The 17,615-nt window shown below is 33.9% G+C and overlaps 2 protein-coding genes across 3 annotated transcripts in view; both read right to left on the bottom strand.

The window, feature by feature from the left end:
* LOC147831238 (uncharacterized) overlaps window positions 1-17,615 on the bottom strand; it is a 650,544-nt gene that overhangs the window by 139,629 nt on the left and 493,300 nt on the right. The gene's annotated exons all lie outside the window — the stretch shown is intronic.
* The window catches only part of cntn3a.1 (contactin 3a, tandem duplicate 1), a 193,199-nt gene that overhangs the window by 14,635 nt on the left and 160,949 nt on the right, over window positions 1-17,615 (bottom strand). For both annotated transcript variants that reach the window (XM_087306666.1, XM_087306667.1), the window contains exons 12-15: window positions 10,796-10,923; window positions 5,295-5,470; window positions 4,378-4,495; window positions 3,688-3,846 (exon numbers count right to left, since the gene is read on the bottom strand). In XM_087306666.1, the coding sequence (XP_087162792.1) occupies window positions 3,688-3,846; window positions 4,378-4,495; window positions 5,295-5,470; window positions 10,796-10,923 (581 nt within the window). The remainder of the gene's footprint in view (window positions 1-3,687; window positions 3,847-4,377; window positions 4,496-5,294; window positions 5,471-10,795; window positions 10,924-17,615) is intronic.

The raw sequence follows: 17,615 nt of genomic DNA, 5'->3' as shown, positions 1-17,615 counted from the left end.
CTTTGGGAGTGCTGACTGACAGGTGCGCGATGCGTGAGGTCAGAAAACACGACGAAGCTTTCAGTTAAGATGAACACAGTTTTTATAGTTATACTTTATTTATAGATAAAGGTATATGCCTCTGCATATAATCACTCTTGCTGGAGTTTATAGCCGTTTCGCTTTACTTCAGGACGCATTAATGCCGCTCTGAAGGTCTAATCGCTGTTTTAAGTTATCAAGAGCTGTATGAATGAACAAATCTTGAATATCACAATAGTATTAAATATTACAATTGTAACACAGACAGCAACACTTTTGCACAATCGATACCCAGCTGATTCAGTCGTTTCATAAGAGGACAGCGCTTCTTCTTTTTTCCTTGTCAACATAAAGGCAGTGAGGTGCGCCTTGTTTTCGGCCCCTTGTTTAACTGCAAGGCATACTTAATTTGCGGTATGATAACGTATAACCCGTGCCTACAGACACATTTGCCAAAGAAGCAAAATGGAAGAAGAATATTGCTGTTTGATACAGACCTGTTGATGCTAAACCAGTGCTTATGTTGACCTGTATCTGCGTAATAAACGCAACAAATAGGCTTTACTTTTTATTTTACAGCATTTATAAAGCATGTATGCACATTAATGCAATATCATATTTAAACAACAAAACTGTTTACAAAAAGTCAACATATGCGCGCGTTGTTGTTGTGTTTTTATCACGCAGCGCGCGCACTTGAACCACGAGGGAGAGAGAGGAAACCATAGGCTATATCAGGACATATTCTTTAAAATAATGATTTCTATTAAAAATGTAAAAGGTTTTGTGATTATAATAATAACAGCGGGGCATTAAATAAAGGCATATTTTCCGTGGAGCGGGCAATTTGAGGAAGTCTGCGATTTTTATTTGACGGAAGAAAAAAACATGATTGGAAAAAAACAGCCTATGCCAGTTATTAAAAAGAATCAGTCAGTATTTTCGTTTTGTAATATAAATTAATTATTTAAGTGAAAATAATTTAGGGCAGTCCTATTTATTTCATTCATTTTATTTAGATTATTCTGCTCTTCTGTGCTAAACACTGCAGGTGTGTGAAGATGCTCTGTTGTTCTGTTCCGCTATTAATATGCTAACATATAAAAATAAATCAGTATTTTAAAATGCAATATTTAATGTGCCAGACACAAAATAGACACGTCAATTTGTTTAATATAAAATTAATAGTAATCTGACCAGTTAAGTTAATAACCGATTAATGAGCAGCGTTTGTCAGTTAGCAAAATTAATGAAATGAGCATCCCTAGTAGCTATTTAATTTACTTTTTCTATGTAAGAGAGCTTGATTGAAAAAGAATTTTCAACATGCTTGAACCATCTACACAATGGAGTTTAGTTCTGTTTGTTTTTTCAACAGTATTTTGTTACAAAGAAAACAAAAGTGATATAGCATATAGCAATTTAAATTATTAATAATTTGCATAGTTAATATTGTTCTTTGATGTTTAGTTTATAACAATTTTTCAAATGTTATTTAATAAAAAATAGTTTTAAAAATCTTTTTTTTTCCCACCCCACACGGATAAAAAGAAAAAAAAGAAAAAATCGTGATACGAACCGAATCATGGGTCAAAAATCGTGATACGAACCGAATCGTGGGTTTGGTGTATCGTTACAGCCCTAATATATATATATATATATATATATATATATATATATATATATATATATATATATATATATATATATATATATATATATATATATATATATATATATATATACATATATACACATACATACATACACACAGTTGAAGTCAAAGTTATTAGACCTATTAACGGAGAGATTTTTTCAACACACTTCTAAACATAATAGTTTTAATAACTCATTTAATAATAGATTTGTTTTATCCTTGCCATAATGACAGTAAATAATATTTTACTAGATATTTTTCAAAACATTTCTACAGCTTAAAGTTACATTTAAAGGCTTAACTAGGTAATTAGGCAGATCAGCGTAATTAGTCGAGTTATGGTATAACGATGGTTTGTTCTGTAGACTATAGAAAAAATATATAGCTTAAAGGGGCTAATGATTTTGAGCTTAAAATGGTTCTTAAAAAATTAAAAACTGCTTTTATTCTAGCTGAAATAAATCAAATAAGACTTTCTTCAGAAGAAAAAAAAATATTATCAGCTATACTATGACAATGTCATTGCTCTGTTAAACATCATTTAGAAAATTAACAAACAAAAAAAAAGTTTTTTTTTTTTTAAGTTTGGTAAAGTACAATTTTTTTCATGGGTATGGCTGTGTAAATTCTAAAATAAATTAACAGAAATAAAAAATGAAAACAAAAGAAGTTTTAAAACAGAGGTTCTGAAATGTCACTTTTGCTTAATGTCATAGACAAACCAATTTTAGTTGTCCCTAAAAGCTTGTAATAAAGTTTTTCGAATAATCTCTTTTCAGTACAGTGAATCAGCACAGGCTCATATGCTGCTATAACCCCGCCGGTTCTACCCCACCCAACCCGCTCCGAGCTGGGATCAAACCGACGACCTTCCACATGGGAGTTGGTTGCTCTAACAAGGAGGCTAAAGACCATGGCCTCTAGCATTTGTCGCTTGAGCACCTTTACGGGTCAGAGGAGTGAGGTTTTCCTGCACAGCACTTACTAGCACTTACATTCACCCCCCTAAACCTCACTCCCATCCGGGTCACGGCACCAATGTAACCCTGCCGGGTCTACGCCACCCAACCCGCTCTGAGCTGGTATCAAACCGGCGACCTTCCGCATAGCAATCGGTTGCTCTGACAAGGAGGCTAAAGACCACAAGGAGGCCTTTGTTACATTGCTCTCAGCCTACATTTCTGTGAAATTTACAATACATTACTCCAGGTATGTTTCATTGCATATTTCAAATATCACCAAAAAAAAAAAAAAGCAAAGCAATTATCATGCAGTTATCAAAATGTCCATTGTTGCGGAGTATGCATGTTAAGTAAATACACTCGGTTATGTTTTACAGTAAGTCTACCTGAACTAGTTAGAAAGCAAATTTTATGAATGTTTACTTTTCCCCTTTTATGAAAATGACAGTAATAATATGAGGGAATGAAATATTGGCGCTGTCTTTTATCAGACAATACATCTGATACAATAAATAAAATAAAATAAGGATGCTAGTCTTCTGTATCTCAGAAGACCACAATATTTTGGATATAGTATTTGGATATTGGAATCACTAGGGATTAACAGTTAGCTAAAGTTTGAAAGAAACTTTTTAAAGGTAAAATCCTATTTAAAATGTTTATTACAAAGCACTAATTAAGGAAGTATTGCAAATGATTTTTGTTTTGCTGATTTTTGCACACTGTTTGATCTTTAAAGTTCATATTATGTCATTACTTAATTTTGTATAGCCTACTTGCAGACTATTTAAAAAAATAGAAAAAAATATAATAATTAATGATTATTAATATTAACAATATTATATATATATATATATATATATATATATATATATATATATATATATATATATATATATATATATATATATGTATAAATATAGGTATATATATGGCAATCCATTGGATTTGCAATAGCCCCATGGCCCAATGTATTCTTAATCCAGCCCTGCTTGCAGGTCATTAAGATAAAATGTGAACTGGATTACAAACTAAATTGCTGCACACCTGTTTTGGCTGCTTGCCATCCGAGAGAGAAGGGGCTCCGGATCTGAATGTTGTAGGCAAAAACAGGACTGTGGTTGTCAGGGCCTGGACTCCAGGACACAAACGATGTCGTCTCTGTTACTTCATCAACTCTGATGTCCAGCGGTGGGTCAGGGGGACCTGCAGAGAAATTTATAAAAAATCTATACGAAATACACTCACTTTTGGTTTTGAAAAGAAGTATTTTCATTATTATTTATTATATTATATTATATTATATTATATTATATTATATTATATTATATTAAATTATATTATATTATATTATATTATATTATATTATATTATATTATATTATATTATATTATATTATATTATATTATATTATATTATACTCAACCAGTTATTAGATGTAGGGTGAAACTCTTTTTTTTCACAGGGCAATGCAAATCTGTATTTTGTTTTACATTAATAATAAAAACCTTCATTTAAATACTACATGATTTGTTTAATTGTATTAACTTTGACTACAATTTTAATTAGTTTGATTATCTGAAACATTAAAGTGTGACAAACCTGCAAAATAAATAAGAAATCAGTAAGGGGGCAAACACTTTTTCACACCATTGTATACACAGCCTACATGATTACGAATATGTATTTTTGACAGAGTGGGTTTACGTATGTGAATTTTGGTTTGAAAAACATTACCTCGTACCACAACATCAGTTGCTATAGACGCGCTGTCCACTTTAGTCTGTACGGCACACGTGTATCTTCCTGCATGTCTTAGCTGAATGTTACGGATCATAATGTCTCCAGCAGAGGCCTGTGAGAAAACCATAAATACACAATCATATTCATAACTCATGCTGGACATTTGTTTTTTTGTAGTAGTCTTTTAGATCAGGGGTGCCCGATCGTTTTTGTATGAAGGGCCAAAAATATCATTGATAGCCGTGGGCCAAAGATAAATATACCAAACTATTAACTTTGCCAATTCCTAATTAATTTCATAATATAAAAAAATACATAGAAAACATAGATTTGAATTGTATTAAGTAATGCAGTATAACTTTTTAATTCTAACTTTATGCAATAAAAAACATAAACAATCAACTTTATAACACAGTAGAGTTTAATGCGAAATACAATAGTTAAGCAGAAATTGCCTTTGCCTTGATTTGCTCACTAAAGTCTATATATAATAACAGTAATAATAATATATATATATATATATCTGATTAATTGACAGCATTTAAATTAAAGCATTTAATTTCAAATAGCTTTTTTGTAGCAAAAAAAAAACAAACAAATAAAATTTTACATTACATTTGAAATGATAATATATACATAATCCATTCATAGATGGGGTGGCGTCCAAATCAAAAGTTAGCATGGGCCATCTTTGCCCCCCAGGCCCTAGTTTGGGCATCATAATGTTTTACATTATGATTTGCTAAAAAAACTGCATGGGCTAGTTTTGACACATGGCTGCTTGTTTAAGCAGCTTCTTGCTCGTTATGAGCTGATTGCCTGATTTCTTTGACTGGTCATGTCATGTGTTGGTCAGGAAAAAAAAAAAACCAAACAAGCTAAAAATGAATGAATAATAGAGCTGCACATACACCACCAACTTTTTCAAAATATCCCCCATGGCTTCCAAAGTTGATCAGCTGTTCATTGAAAAACCAGGTGAATCTGACATCCAGTGAAGGGTCACGTGACACCTGACATGGGATAACAACACTCTCTCCAACTGTGACATCCAGCTGGGTGGCTTTGGATGTTATGATGGTTGGTTCTAAAATGACAATTAGAGAAAATGCATTTATAATATACATAAAACAGCATTTATTGTATTGAAAGACATGATATTCGCCGGTAACATTTTTGAAAATAATCAGTAGATCAAGAGGTAACGTGTTAATCAGTGCTGTTGTAGCACAATTCTAGCACCACTAGATGTCACTATGCTCTTAGTTTTTCATCAATAGAAAGAAATTGCGCCTTGTAAAAGTACAACTGTTTCCACTATAAACACCAAGTACCTCAAGAAATCTGAAATGGCTAAATTGTCTCCCCCCCCCAATATTTGAAATCCTTGCTCTTACCACAATGTACATGTTAAGATATATACGAACAATGCAATATGATAACTTTCCCACTAGAATCAGACCTAGAATATACTTCCCTGATGTTTCTTTATACTTTATAAACAAATTGGTTAACTAAAGTGTCCAAAACATGTTATGGCCCCTTGTAAAATTCAATACAAAAAAAAAAATATATATATTAAGTTAAAAAAGGCTATGAAGTGGCGCAGTGGGTAGAATGTTCACCTCACAGCAAGAAGGTCGCTGGGTCGCTGGTTTGATCCTCGGCTCAGTTGCCATTTCTGTGTGGAGTTTGCATGTTCTCCCTGCGTTCGCGTGGGTTTCCTCCGGGTACTCCGGTTTCCCCCACAGTCCAAAGACATGTGGTACAGGTGAATTGGGTAAGCTAAATTGTCTGTGGTGTATGAGTGTGTGTGTGAATGTGTGTGTGGATGTTTCCCAGAGATGGGTTGTGGCTGTAAGGGCATCCGCTGTGTAAAAAAACTTGCTGGATAAGTTGGCGGTTCATTCCGCTGTGGCGATCCCGGATTAATAAAGGGACTAAGCCGACAAGAAAATGAATGAAAGAATGATTAAAAAAATAAATAAATAAATACTACTGCTACTACTACTACTACTACTATAAATAGATTATTAAATAAATACTTCTACCACTACAACTAATAAATAAACAAATAAATGAATAAATAAATAAACAAATAAATATAATTACTACTACTACTACTACTACTACTACAACTACTAAAAATAAATAAATACCACTACTACAACTAAATAAAAAAATAAAATAATAATAATTAATAAATAAATAAACAAATACTACTATTACTACTAATAATAAATAAACACATAAAAATAAATAATACTACTACTAATAATCAATCAATCAATCAATAAATAAATCTATCTATCTGTATGTCTGTCTGGGTTTCTGGTTGTCTGTCTGTCTGTCTGTCTGTCTGTCTGTCTGTCTGTCTGTCTGTCTGTCTGTCTGTCTGTCTATCTATCTATCTATCTATCTATCTATCTATCTACATTATAAAGCTTCTGCATCTGGGCACAATATGCCAAAACACATGTGAAAATATTTTATAACACCTTTTAATATTCTGCAGATAAATTTGAATTATGGCAAGTCAAAGAAAATGGTCAAGATGACAAAAATGTAAAATATTGTGTATTAATAAAAGCATTCGGTTCCACTTTATTAGAGGATATGAGTTAGCACTGATTAGCAATCTCTGGATTCCCTTGTGTTGAATTATTCATGCTTTATCACGCTTTGTGCTATGAACGTCTGGCACACTTCTGTCTTTTTAATACGGCAAACACGTGAATATTGCTGGAGCAGTTTCTACTTAAACTGTTTGCGAATTAACATGTCAAATGAACATGCATTGAGGATCCAGGCTCTCATGTGTACACGAAAATGAGAAAGGAAACCAGAGAGTTTGCGGAGAGCCAGCTTCAAAAAACAAGAAACTGCTGTACTAATAGCAAGCTGGCATTGTTCACAGGAGCCTGTCAAGCGGGTGATGAATTCACAGAGTTGCAAAAAAAGGCTGTTTTACATGGATTTAAGCTCTAATGAAACACAGCACACACATTCCCAAACATATCATGCATCTCCAACGCTCGGTGAATAAATCAATTCCTCATTAACCACAAGCATAGTTCATCTAGAGAGTGTGGAGATCAGAGCTGATTACAGACTTCTAGGGGCCCAAAACAAAACTCAGGGGGCCACCATTGGTGCGTTAGTAAATAAATCCCCAAATGACACCAAAACCACCCTCTTTCTCTTCCACTTACTCTTCACTTCCTGTCTTAATCATATAACAATTGGGGCAGAAACAACAGAAGAAAAAAAATTAAATAACTTAAGTAGTTTTAGAATTGACAAACAATAAAGAGGAAAAAGTTTTAAAAAGGACAATACAAATGGTAAAATTGTAAAAAGAAAAAAATTTAAATAATAGTCTAATATATCTTTTCATCAAATCAAATAATATAATATTTTTCTTCACATTAAATATTATTATTTAGCAATGTTCAATGCTTCTCATTCATGCTTCTCTCACTTGTTGTTTATTTAGCATTAAATAACAGATGTCTAACTTAAAGACTGATTGCAGAGATCTATAATTATAAGCATTTGATTACTTACCTAGCCAGTTAGGCTAACTCTTGTGTAAGTGTTATGACTCTTCTAAAGCCTAAGAATACCATTACTGATATTTCAGAAAACATACAGTTAACATACATGTTAATCTGAAAAGCAATGTTACAACTAGGCAACGCGGTGGCGCAGTAGGTAGTGCTGTCGCCTCACAGCAAGAAAATGGCTGTTTCGAGCCTCGGCTGGGTAAGTTGGCATTTCTGTGGGGAGTTTGCATGTTCTCCCCGTGTTTGCATGGGTTTCCTCTGGGTGCTATGGTTTCCCTCAAAAGTCCGAAGACATGCAGTAAAGGTAAATTAGGTAGGCTGAAATTGTCCGTAGTGTATGAATGTGAATAAGTGTGAATAAATGATTCCCAGGGATGGGTTGCAGCTGAAAGGGCATCCGTTGCATAAAACATATGCTGGATAAGTTGGCGGTTCATTCCGCTGTGGCGACCCCATATAAATAAAGGGACTAAAACGAAAAGAAAATGAATAAATTAATGCTACAACTATTCTCGTTTGAAAATGTGCTTTCCATGTCTGAATACCTGCCTTTGTTTAAGTCTGTGTAACCTCGCACACTGCCAGTTTAACCAGTTAGATTTAGGTTAGATTTAGAGATTGAACATTCTACAGATCCTAAAACTCTTCACCACTTATCCCCAAAAAGATGTAAGGATCAAAGGAAGGTTTACATTTCACAAGAAATAGTTCTCAATTTTATTACGATTATGACTGAGCTGCCTCATTTCATGAGGCTGAAGAATTTGACCTCCATAGGACAGTATCAGCCTCCAAGACACAGATGCTAGTTAAAAAAATCCACATGGTGTGGTATTTATTTTTTTACGGTAATAGGTTTATTATAAAAATGTAAAAAAAAAAAAAAATGTATGTTGTATTAGTTCATATAATGCAAAGTTTTAAATATAGTCACCTTAAAATTATAAAGTTTTATTTGACATTTTTGTCAAAATTGATTATTAATTATTTATTATTTGAGTTATTTACATTATGGGATGTTTCTTATAAGTTGTTCACATTTTAAGACTTTTTATTTAAAAAAAAACAAATGTTACACACATACTGTTTACTAAATAGAATGCACGAACTTTGAAGCTCAATATCTCAAAATCATTCAGAACGCAGATTAAACCTTATAATTCCAAGGTGACGATGTAGTTAAAAATGTTAAATAAATCAGAAAATTACCCAAGACAACTATATTTAACTTCAGCCCTCTAGCCTCAATGAAGTTGAATTTTTGGCCCTTCATAAGAAAACGTTTGGGCACTCCTGATTTAGGGGTTAGTTACGTAGATAGAAATAGTCACGGAGCATGACATGGCATTCCTTCATGGAAGGAACAGAATACAGACATTTTTTTAACAATTTCACAGTGATCTTTATGAAATCACTGAATGAAGGAAGTAATGAAAAAAAAAAAAAAAATGTCTTCCACAGTGCATGTCAAAATATTTTTGGTGGTTTGGGGGTCCTCTGCAGTGTGTGTACTCTGCCTACAGGGAGAACTGTTTAACTCGAGATGAGAAGCTTGGGATTTACTCTAATAGTGTTAATAACTGTATAAAGATTATACTCATTTATTAAATTTCCTTAAAGTTAGTCCCTTTTTTCATCAAGGGTCACCACAGCAGAATGAACCACCAACTTACTTTTATGCAGCAGATGCCCTTCCATGCTGCAACCCAGTACGTGGAAAGATATGCATGCTCATTCACACTCATAGACTACGGCCAATTTAAATTCACCTATACCGCATGTCATTGGAAGCAAACACGGGGAGAACATGCAAACTCCACACATACATGCCAACTGACCCAGCCGGGTCTCAAACCAGCGATCTACTTGCTGTGAGGCAATCGTGCTACCTATTGCGCTACCATGCACCCAAACATACTGTATGATGCAAAAAATTATGGTATTAAATATACTGTAGTACAATTCAAAGGTTTTTGAGTCTAAAAGATTTTTCTTACGTATTCAACAAGATTGTATCTTTAAATGAAATATGACACATTATTGACAATATTATTTAGATATTGTTGAATTGTTTTTTATTTAAATACACGGTAAAGCCTATATATTTGAATGAGATGTCAAAAGACAAGACTTAAAGATTACACTTTTTCTTTTATTTTAAAAGTTTATTTAAATTTTATTACTTTTAAAAGTAAATGTTAAAGTACTTTTATTCTAATTGATTTTATTCCTGGGATTCAACACTGAACTTTCAGCCCTCTTCAGTGTTAAATTTATTTATGCATTTTCTTGTCGACTTAGTCCCTTTATTAATCTGGGGTCACCACAGCGGAATGAACCTCCAACTTATCCAGCACGTTTTAACACAGCAGATGTCCTTCCAGCCGCAACCCATCTCTGGTAACATCCACACATACTCATTCACACACACACACACACACACACACACACACACACACACACACACACACACACACTACAGACTGTGGGGGAAACCGGAACACCCAGAGGAAACCCACGCGAACGCAGGGAGAACATGCAAACTCCTCACAGAAACGCCAACTGAGCCGAGGCTTGAACCAGCGACCTTCTTGTTGTAAGGCGACAGAACTACCTACTGCGCCACTGCACTGCCAAGTGTTAAATTATCTTTCAGAATTCATTTTAATACACAGATTAAAGAAACATTTTTATTACCAATTTTGAAAACAGATGAGGTTTTCAATAAAAAAAAAAATGGATACTCTGATACATTTTTTTACGATTTTTAAAATAATTAAATTGAAACAACATTAACTGGAAAAAAAATATTTTATAACCTTACATATAAAAAAAATTGATCATACCTTTCACCACGAGTGTGCCTGCACTGCTTGCCACTCCAAACTGGTTTCTGGCCACGCAAGTGTAAAGACCGGCATCTAGTTTGGTGATGTTGGAAATCCGGAGACTGCCATTATCCAGCACAGAGACTCTAGACAACAAAGCAACATGATCAAAGCCTCACAACACCATTCATCCATTCAATAGTTGTTACAATTACATTACACTGAAGATCGATAAACTTTAGTCATGCAGATCAATAGGCAATAGGATGTAAACAAAAATACATCATTAAACAATTATACAGAACATTACGAGGTTTTAGATTCACACATTACATAAATTCACATTCTATCATAAAACAAACTGCAATTAAATGCTAGACTTTTTATGTATGTCTCATTTTTGCAGAGATGGGCAGTAAAAAGTATAATACTTCATTACTGTGCTTAATTTGTCTAGTATCAGTACTGTACTCCACTATTTATTTTTCTGACAACTTTTTATTTTCACTGCTTACATTTTTACACAAATATATGTACTTTCTACTCATTACACATTTAAACCAGGCTTGTTACTTTCTTTTTTATTTGATGTATTTATATAATACCTCGTATGCAGATTATTTTGCGAAGCTTACCACAAAAAAGGCAAAGTGTCATGATCATTAGTGATCTAGCCAGTGCAGGTTGCTTGTAAACACTCAGTTCGTTAATGAACTACAAATCTTCTGGTATATGTACTACAAGATCCCGTCATGCAACACACACACACACACACACACACACACACACACACACACACACACACACACACACACACACACACACACACACACACACACACACACACACACACACACACACACACACACACCTGCTCCAAGTCTCCAGTCATTAGACTCTCACAGCTGAAGCTGCTCATGGACTGATAACACACATATATACAGCTCACTCTGACACCCTCATTGCTGAGTCTTGTTATATGGTTAGTGAACATTACGATGCGTTTTCCTTGCTTTGGTTTGCTGTGTTTTTTGACCCTCACCTTGTTTGTTTGTTTATGTACACTGTTAAAAATTGTCCCGTTAAAAAACAGTAAAATACTGGCAGCTGCAGTTGCCAGCAATGTACTGTTATTTTACAGTATGTTGCTGTAAAAATACATGGACTACATTGATTTACACAATACTCAAGTGAACTCATTTTGCTCACTGAAAGCAACTGCCTCAACTTGGTCAACTGCTGAATGAGTTTATGAAGTAATGTGCTATATATGCTTAGAAGCATACTTATAATGATAACTTATTTTAGTTAATTAGAAAAGTTCGGTTTAACTCTAATGTCTTATTTTTTACAACAGCACACATACATGTAAATCTGGAATCACCAGAGAGATTCTGACTGCATCAGCCACTAAACAGCCGCTATCTTTAAATAGAGAAACATGCAGAATAACATCAGCAGTTCATTGTTCATCTTTAACTCATACACTAGCTCTACTCTCCTCCACAACGGTGACACACAGAAGAAATTAGCTTCAGGTTTTACAGTAAAATACTGTTTTTCCTTGATTTAACAGTAATCTACTGGCAGCTGTGGTTGCCAGCAATATACTGTTTTTTTACAGTCTACTTCCGTTGTGTAAATTAACAGTATATTACTGTTAAAATACATTTTTACACTGCGTTTTTACCTCTCACACCTTTAACCCTTTAAACCCCAGAGCCTATACTTCAGTTTTAATTGAAGTGTCCACACTACTGAGTGTTCAAGAAACATGGAGCAAAGCTGAAGTAAATTCATTAATTAACTGACTAATTAAATGATAATTGAGGATTAACAATGAACAAATGAAGAAATACTGAAGGGAAAAAACAAGAACAGAACATACAAAACTTTAGTCACAGCTTTATAATGAAATAACCTGAAGAACAACAAATGATTAAATCATTTAAATGATCAGCAGATGATTAAACAACTCTACAAACATCATCACCAGCTACGCTTATTACTTAATACATGTATTTTTGTATAACATCTACTAAAGTTCTTCTTGAGAAAAAGTTAAAGTTTTACGTCACCATCATGGGGAACAGAGTTTGCTTTAGTTGGGCTCTTAGCCCTGTCATTTTTAACATTTATTTATCTTGGCTGCTGCAATTGTTAAGAACTTTGTTTAAAAAGCTCCTTTGTTGAGGCAAGCCAGCCAAAAACCTAAATAAGATCTGGTGATGTTCATGTTGCTATTAAATGGCAGAGTCTGTTCTCATTTAGTATTATAAAATGTACTGCTCCTATTCAATGTTAAATCTATTGTTTTACATTATATGTATATATATTGCAATGATTTCTGGAAGTTTTTAAGAATATCTCGGATAATAACACTGCTCTATGGTGTAAATCGCACTCAAAGAGACATCAATAATCATAATATGAACCTCAATAATGGTGACAATAAATTTAACAAAATTAACAGTTTAACTCACAAACAGGCAACTGAAAGTCTAAACATAAACAACAGCAGAATCAAACACAAATAAAGAAAACCGTTAGACCATTATACAACATTTATTTATACCGCAATGCATGCTGGGATATTTGTACAGTGCCACTCCCAGCATGCATTGCAGCATGAAACATTTGAGATGTTACCATTGTTGAGATACAAGGTCAGATTCATGAGGTCTGGGTGTGTATTTGTCATAACTGAACTGTTTTTGTATGTTATTTCTTAACTGTTAAGTAATTTCAGAGGTATCTTTTCTGTTTCCACTTCTCATTAAATTAATACCTGCAACTAAGCATAAAATCTATTGCATGAGGCTCTTCATCCAGATTTATACCAAAACATTTATCAGAACTAATTTCAGATAAATAGACTTCTCTATTTATTGATTTCCCAACTTTATTGCTATAGTAAAAACGTTTTGTAAACTCTGTATTACAGCAGTTGGAAAGTCTTCTTAAATGAGTTCAAGGGTGAAGAACCCAACTAAATCAGCCCCTCACTCCATTACGGTGACACAAAAAACACCTTAATTTCTGTTGGATCTCAATGAGAATTGTATGGACGTCAAATCAGTCAGTAATAAGTGTGTCTGCTGTTGTTTGTGGAGTTGTTTAATGATCCTCTGCTGAGACTGAAGGTGTTTTATTTTATTTTATTTTATTTAATGTTGTAACTCAAGTCACTGTTTGTGTTTCTTGTTTATTTTCTTCAGTAATTGTAATTATTAGCAGCAGGTGTTCATCAGTGTCTGAATTCACTCATTAGTGTTCATTAAAACTGTCAGGTGAACTATATTAGTTAACTAGTGTATGAAATAGTGAACAAGGACACAAAGCGTGATTTCAAACACAGACTTCAAAACATCGAATCTGAACTCTGTTAGCTCACAGTTTTCTGCAGTTGGTTACTTTCTCGAAAACAAAAATGTTACCCAGAAAGCACTGTTTTTAACAGAATATTACTGTTTTAGTGAAAAAACATTATTTTATCGTAGAATCTGACCGTTTTTTAACAGCAATTTTTTACAGTGTAGTCTGCTTCCTGCCTTTGTCAATCCGACCTGCTTACAATTCTGGATTGCCTGTATACATCTGTTTGCTCCTGTGTTAACCGTTGTTGGTTGTTTTTTTAACAATCATGTGCTTTTTATCAACATTTGTACAATTAGTACTAAAACAGTTAAATGCTTAATGCATTGAGATTTATTTATTTAATTTCAATGAGTTCCTATTTCCTAATACAGAATCTATACTGTTTGACTGTTGTCTTTATTTAAATTAGACAGTTGTTGTCATTCAAATTAGTTTAACAAATGGAGGCTTTAATTGCGCCTGTGTATGTTGTTGTTGTTTTTTTTCTTCAGAGAACAAATTTATTAACGCCATTAAGGGCTAAATCCATAAAATAAAATATCCATAATACTCCATATAAAAAAAATAAATATAAAAAAACGGGATATTTAGATTGTAGCTTTGAAGGTATTGAAGCAGCTGTTGAGCCTGTTGAGAATCAACATCCACTCACATGTGTAATCAATAAAATTGTGATCACCAAAAAAGAAACTACATATTCCATTAGACACAATTGTCACCAGTTTTGTACATTTTAAAGAACAATTCTCAATATTAACAAAACTTTAGTTTTAGCTCAATAAACTCCCAATTTGTTGCTTATTGATAGTTCAAGAGTTCAAGACAAGAGAGTTCAAGTTCAAGAGAGACACTTAGCTGACGATTTATAAAAGCTTGATTGGCATGCTGTCCCGGGAGAGAGCCCCGAGCTCAAGGGCTCCTCGAGCCCAGGGCTTCCTCCCGTTGGCAGAGCAAGAGGGGAGCCTGAGCTCGGTGGATCTTGAATGTCTTTGGATGGTGGGAGGAAACCGGAGAACCCGGGGAAAACCCACGCGGACACGGGGAGAACATACAAACTCCTCACAGAAACACCCACCGGTCCTGTGGAACCAGGGCTGGCAGTGTTCTTGCTGTGGGGCTCACAGTGCTAACCACTGGGCCGCCGTGCCGCCCAATCAGAGGTAAAGGAGGAGAAAAGGAGAGGAGGGGGGGTTTCTTCCAAACGAAGATAAAGTGAACTGAAAACTGTGGCTATTTATAGTAGCTTAGCTCATATGATTGGAAGATAGTGATTAGCAAATGCGAGACCGGTTGGATAAATCATAAGCATGTGATCCTCTCGAAATTAGTTTATGAATAAACTTCACTTATTTAGGTAGTAATGGGTTTAGGCAGGGGTCATCAATCTTGGTCCTGGAGGGCCGGTGTCCCTGCAGAGTGTAGCTCCAACTTCCCTCAACACACCTGTCTGGGTGTTTTAAGTATACCTAGTAAGATCTTAATTAGCTTGTTCAGGTGTGTTTGATTAGGGTTGGAGCTAAAATCTGCAGGACACCAGCCCTCCAGGAACAAGTTTGGTGATCCCTGGGTTTACACTGAAAAAAGTGTTGCATGCAGAACTGTTGCAAACAATTTATTTGTGTTGAATTTAAACAAACAAATTAAATTGAATAATGTTCAACTTATTTTGTTTGTTTAAATTCAACACAATTAAATTGTTTACAACCACTTAACGTAAAAAAAAAAAAAAATTAGTAAATCCCAGCAATCATCTTTGAATATTTTTTTTCAGTGTAGGTATTGCGCAGGATGTATAAGCTCATGCAGAATATAGACTTTTTAAGTGCTAATAAACAGTCAATATCAAGTTAAGAGTAAAAATGAGTCCTTATAATAAAGTCTTACCAAAAATATATACTCAGACAAAAATATGTAAAATACTAGCAGCTGGATTTTGTACATGATCAACCCAGAATATATACGGTTTCAAACTAAAATAATAATATTAATAATTAAAGCAGTGGTAAAAAAGTACTGAAAAGAGGAAAAGTACTGAAAAATCATACTCAAAAAAAAGCCAAGTAAAAGTATCAATAGTTCCCCAAAAATGTAGTGCAATTAGAGAAAAAGTATCTGTTGTGAATATTACTCAAAGTATGATTAAAAAGTAGATATTTCAAAAGTACTCAAGAGTAGCGAGTGTTTCACTGTAAAAAGCTGTGCATGTATGTGTAAACGTAACATTCTGTAGTGCATTTGGTTTTTGCCCAGCAGGCACACAACACCATAAGGTATTAATACTAGGTGGGATTTAGGTCGTGATGTCAAGTGACCAAAATTCAAACTTTAGTCAGTGTCTAAGCACAATGTTATTTTGACATCCAATAATGTCATCAAATTACTTTAATATTTTGTTGATTTTAGGTTGTTAGAAAGTGACCAAAATTCAACGTCGCACCAACATCTTGAACCAGCATCATATTGACATCTAATACTGGAATTTATTCATCAGATATGGCAACCAAAATCCAACGTCCGACAGACGTCATAGTGGTAATGTCCACACAACATCAAGCTATAAAATTAGCCGTTGATATTTGGTAATACAGCATGTCATACAGTAAACATCGGCCATCTTCTCATAAGTGACATGCATCTAAACAGTCTCTGGGTGAGTGCGTGTGAAGATTTTGGACATCTTCTAGGACAGTTTTAACGCATCCAAACAGTTTAATGCTATTTTAAATCACCCATGTCTTGAGGTAGTTTATTATCATGCGATTTACCTTCTAAGTGCGATCTGATTGCACAGGAATCACAGGATTGATTTTCTCATCCCCATAGACAAGAAAAATAAAGTAGTGACTGCAGGTTGAAGGAAAGTAGTGGAGTAAAGTACCGATACAGCACTAAAAATTTACTCAAGGGAAAGTAAAAGTACACATTTTTAAAACTACTTCATAAAGTACAATTCCTGAGAAGAAAAAAAAAACTACTTAATTATAGTAGTTTGAGTATTTGTAATTAGTTTTAACTTTATTTTTAACTTTTAAACACCAAAAACTGTTGAAGCAGAGATAAAAAAATCCCCAAATGCAATTTAAAAGCAAAACTAAAAAGGAAAGAAAGTCAATCGTCAATGAACAGAATGCATTGCACTAAAGATTATTGGGTATTTGATGTGTTTTCTTAGTAAATAAAACTTTTAAAGGCCAATCATATTTCACAGTAAAAATATTTAATTAATAAAGCCCTCAGATCTTTTGCTCTTTCTTCTGAAATATTCACTTTATGCTGACAGTTTCTCTCTTTAATGTTTTCTTCAGCACATTCAAATTTCACTTTCAAAGACATTCAACACTGCATAACAATACACATTAGGGCCATGATTTTCTTTTGCTGGTTTCTGCCAAACAGTTCTGCAAGATTTTGTCATTATTTAATCCCCTTTATGTTTATTTCAGATCCGTGAAAAGGTGAT

This window comes from Danio rerio, chromosome 23, assembly GCF_052040795.2.
Source record: "Danio rerio strain M-AB ecotype USA chromosome 23, GRCz13ab, whole genome shotgun sequence".
Lineage (NCBI taxonomy): Eukaryota > Metazoa > Chordata > Actinopteri > Cypriniformes > Danionidae > Danio > Danio rerio.
Note: the sequence above shows the minus strand (reverse complement) of the source record. Positions and strands in the feature narration are given on the sequence as shown.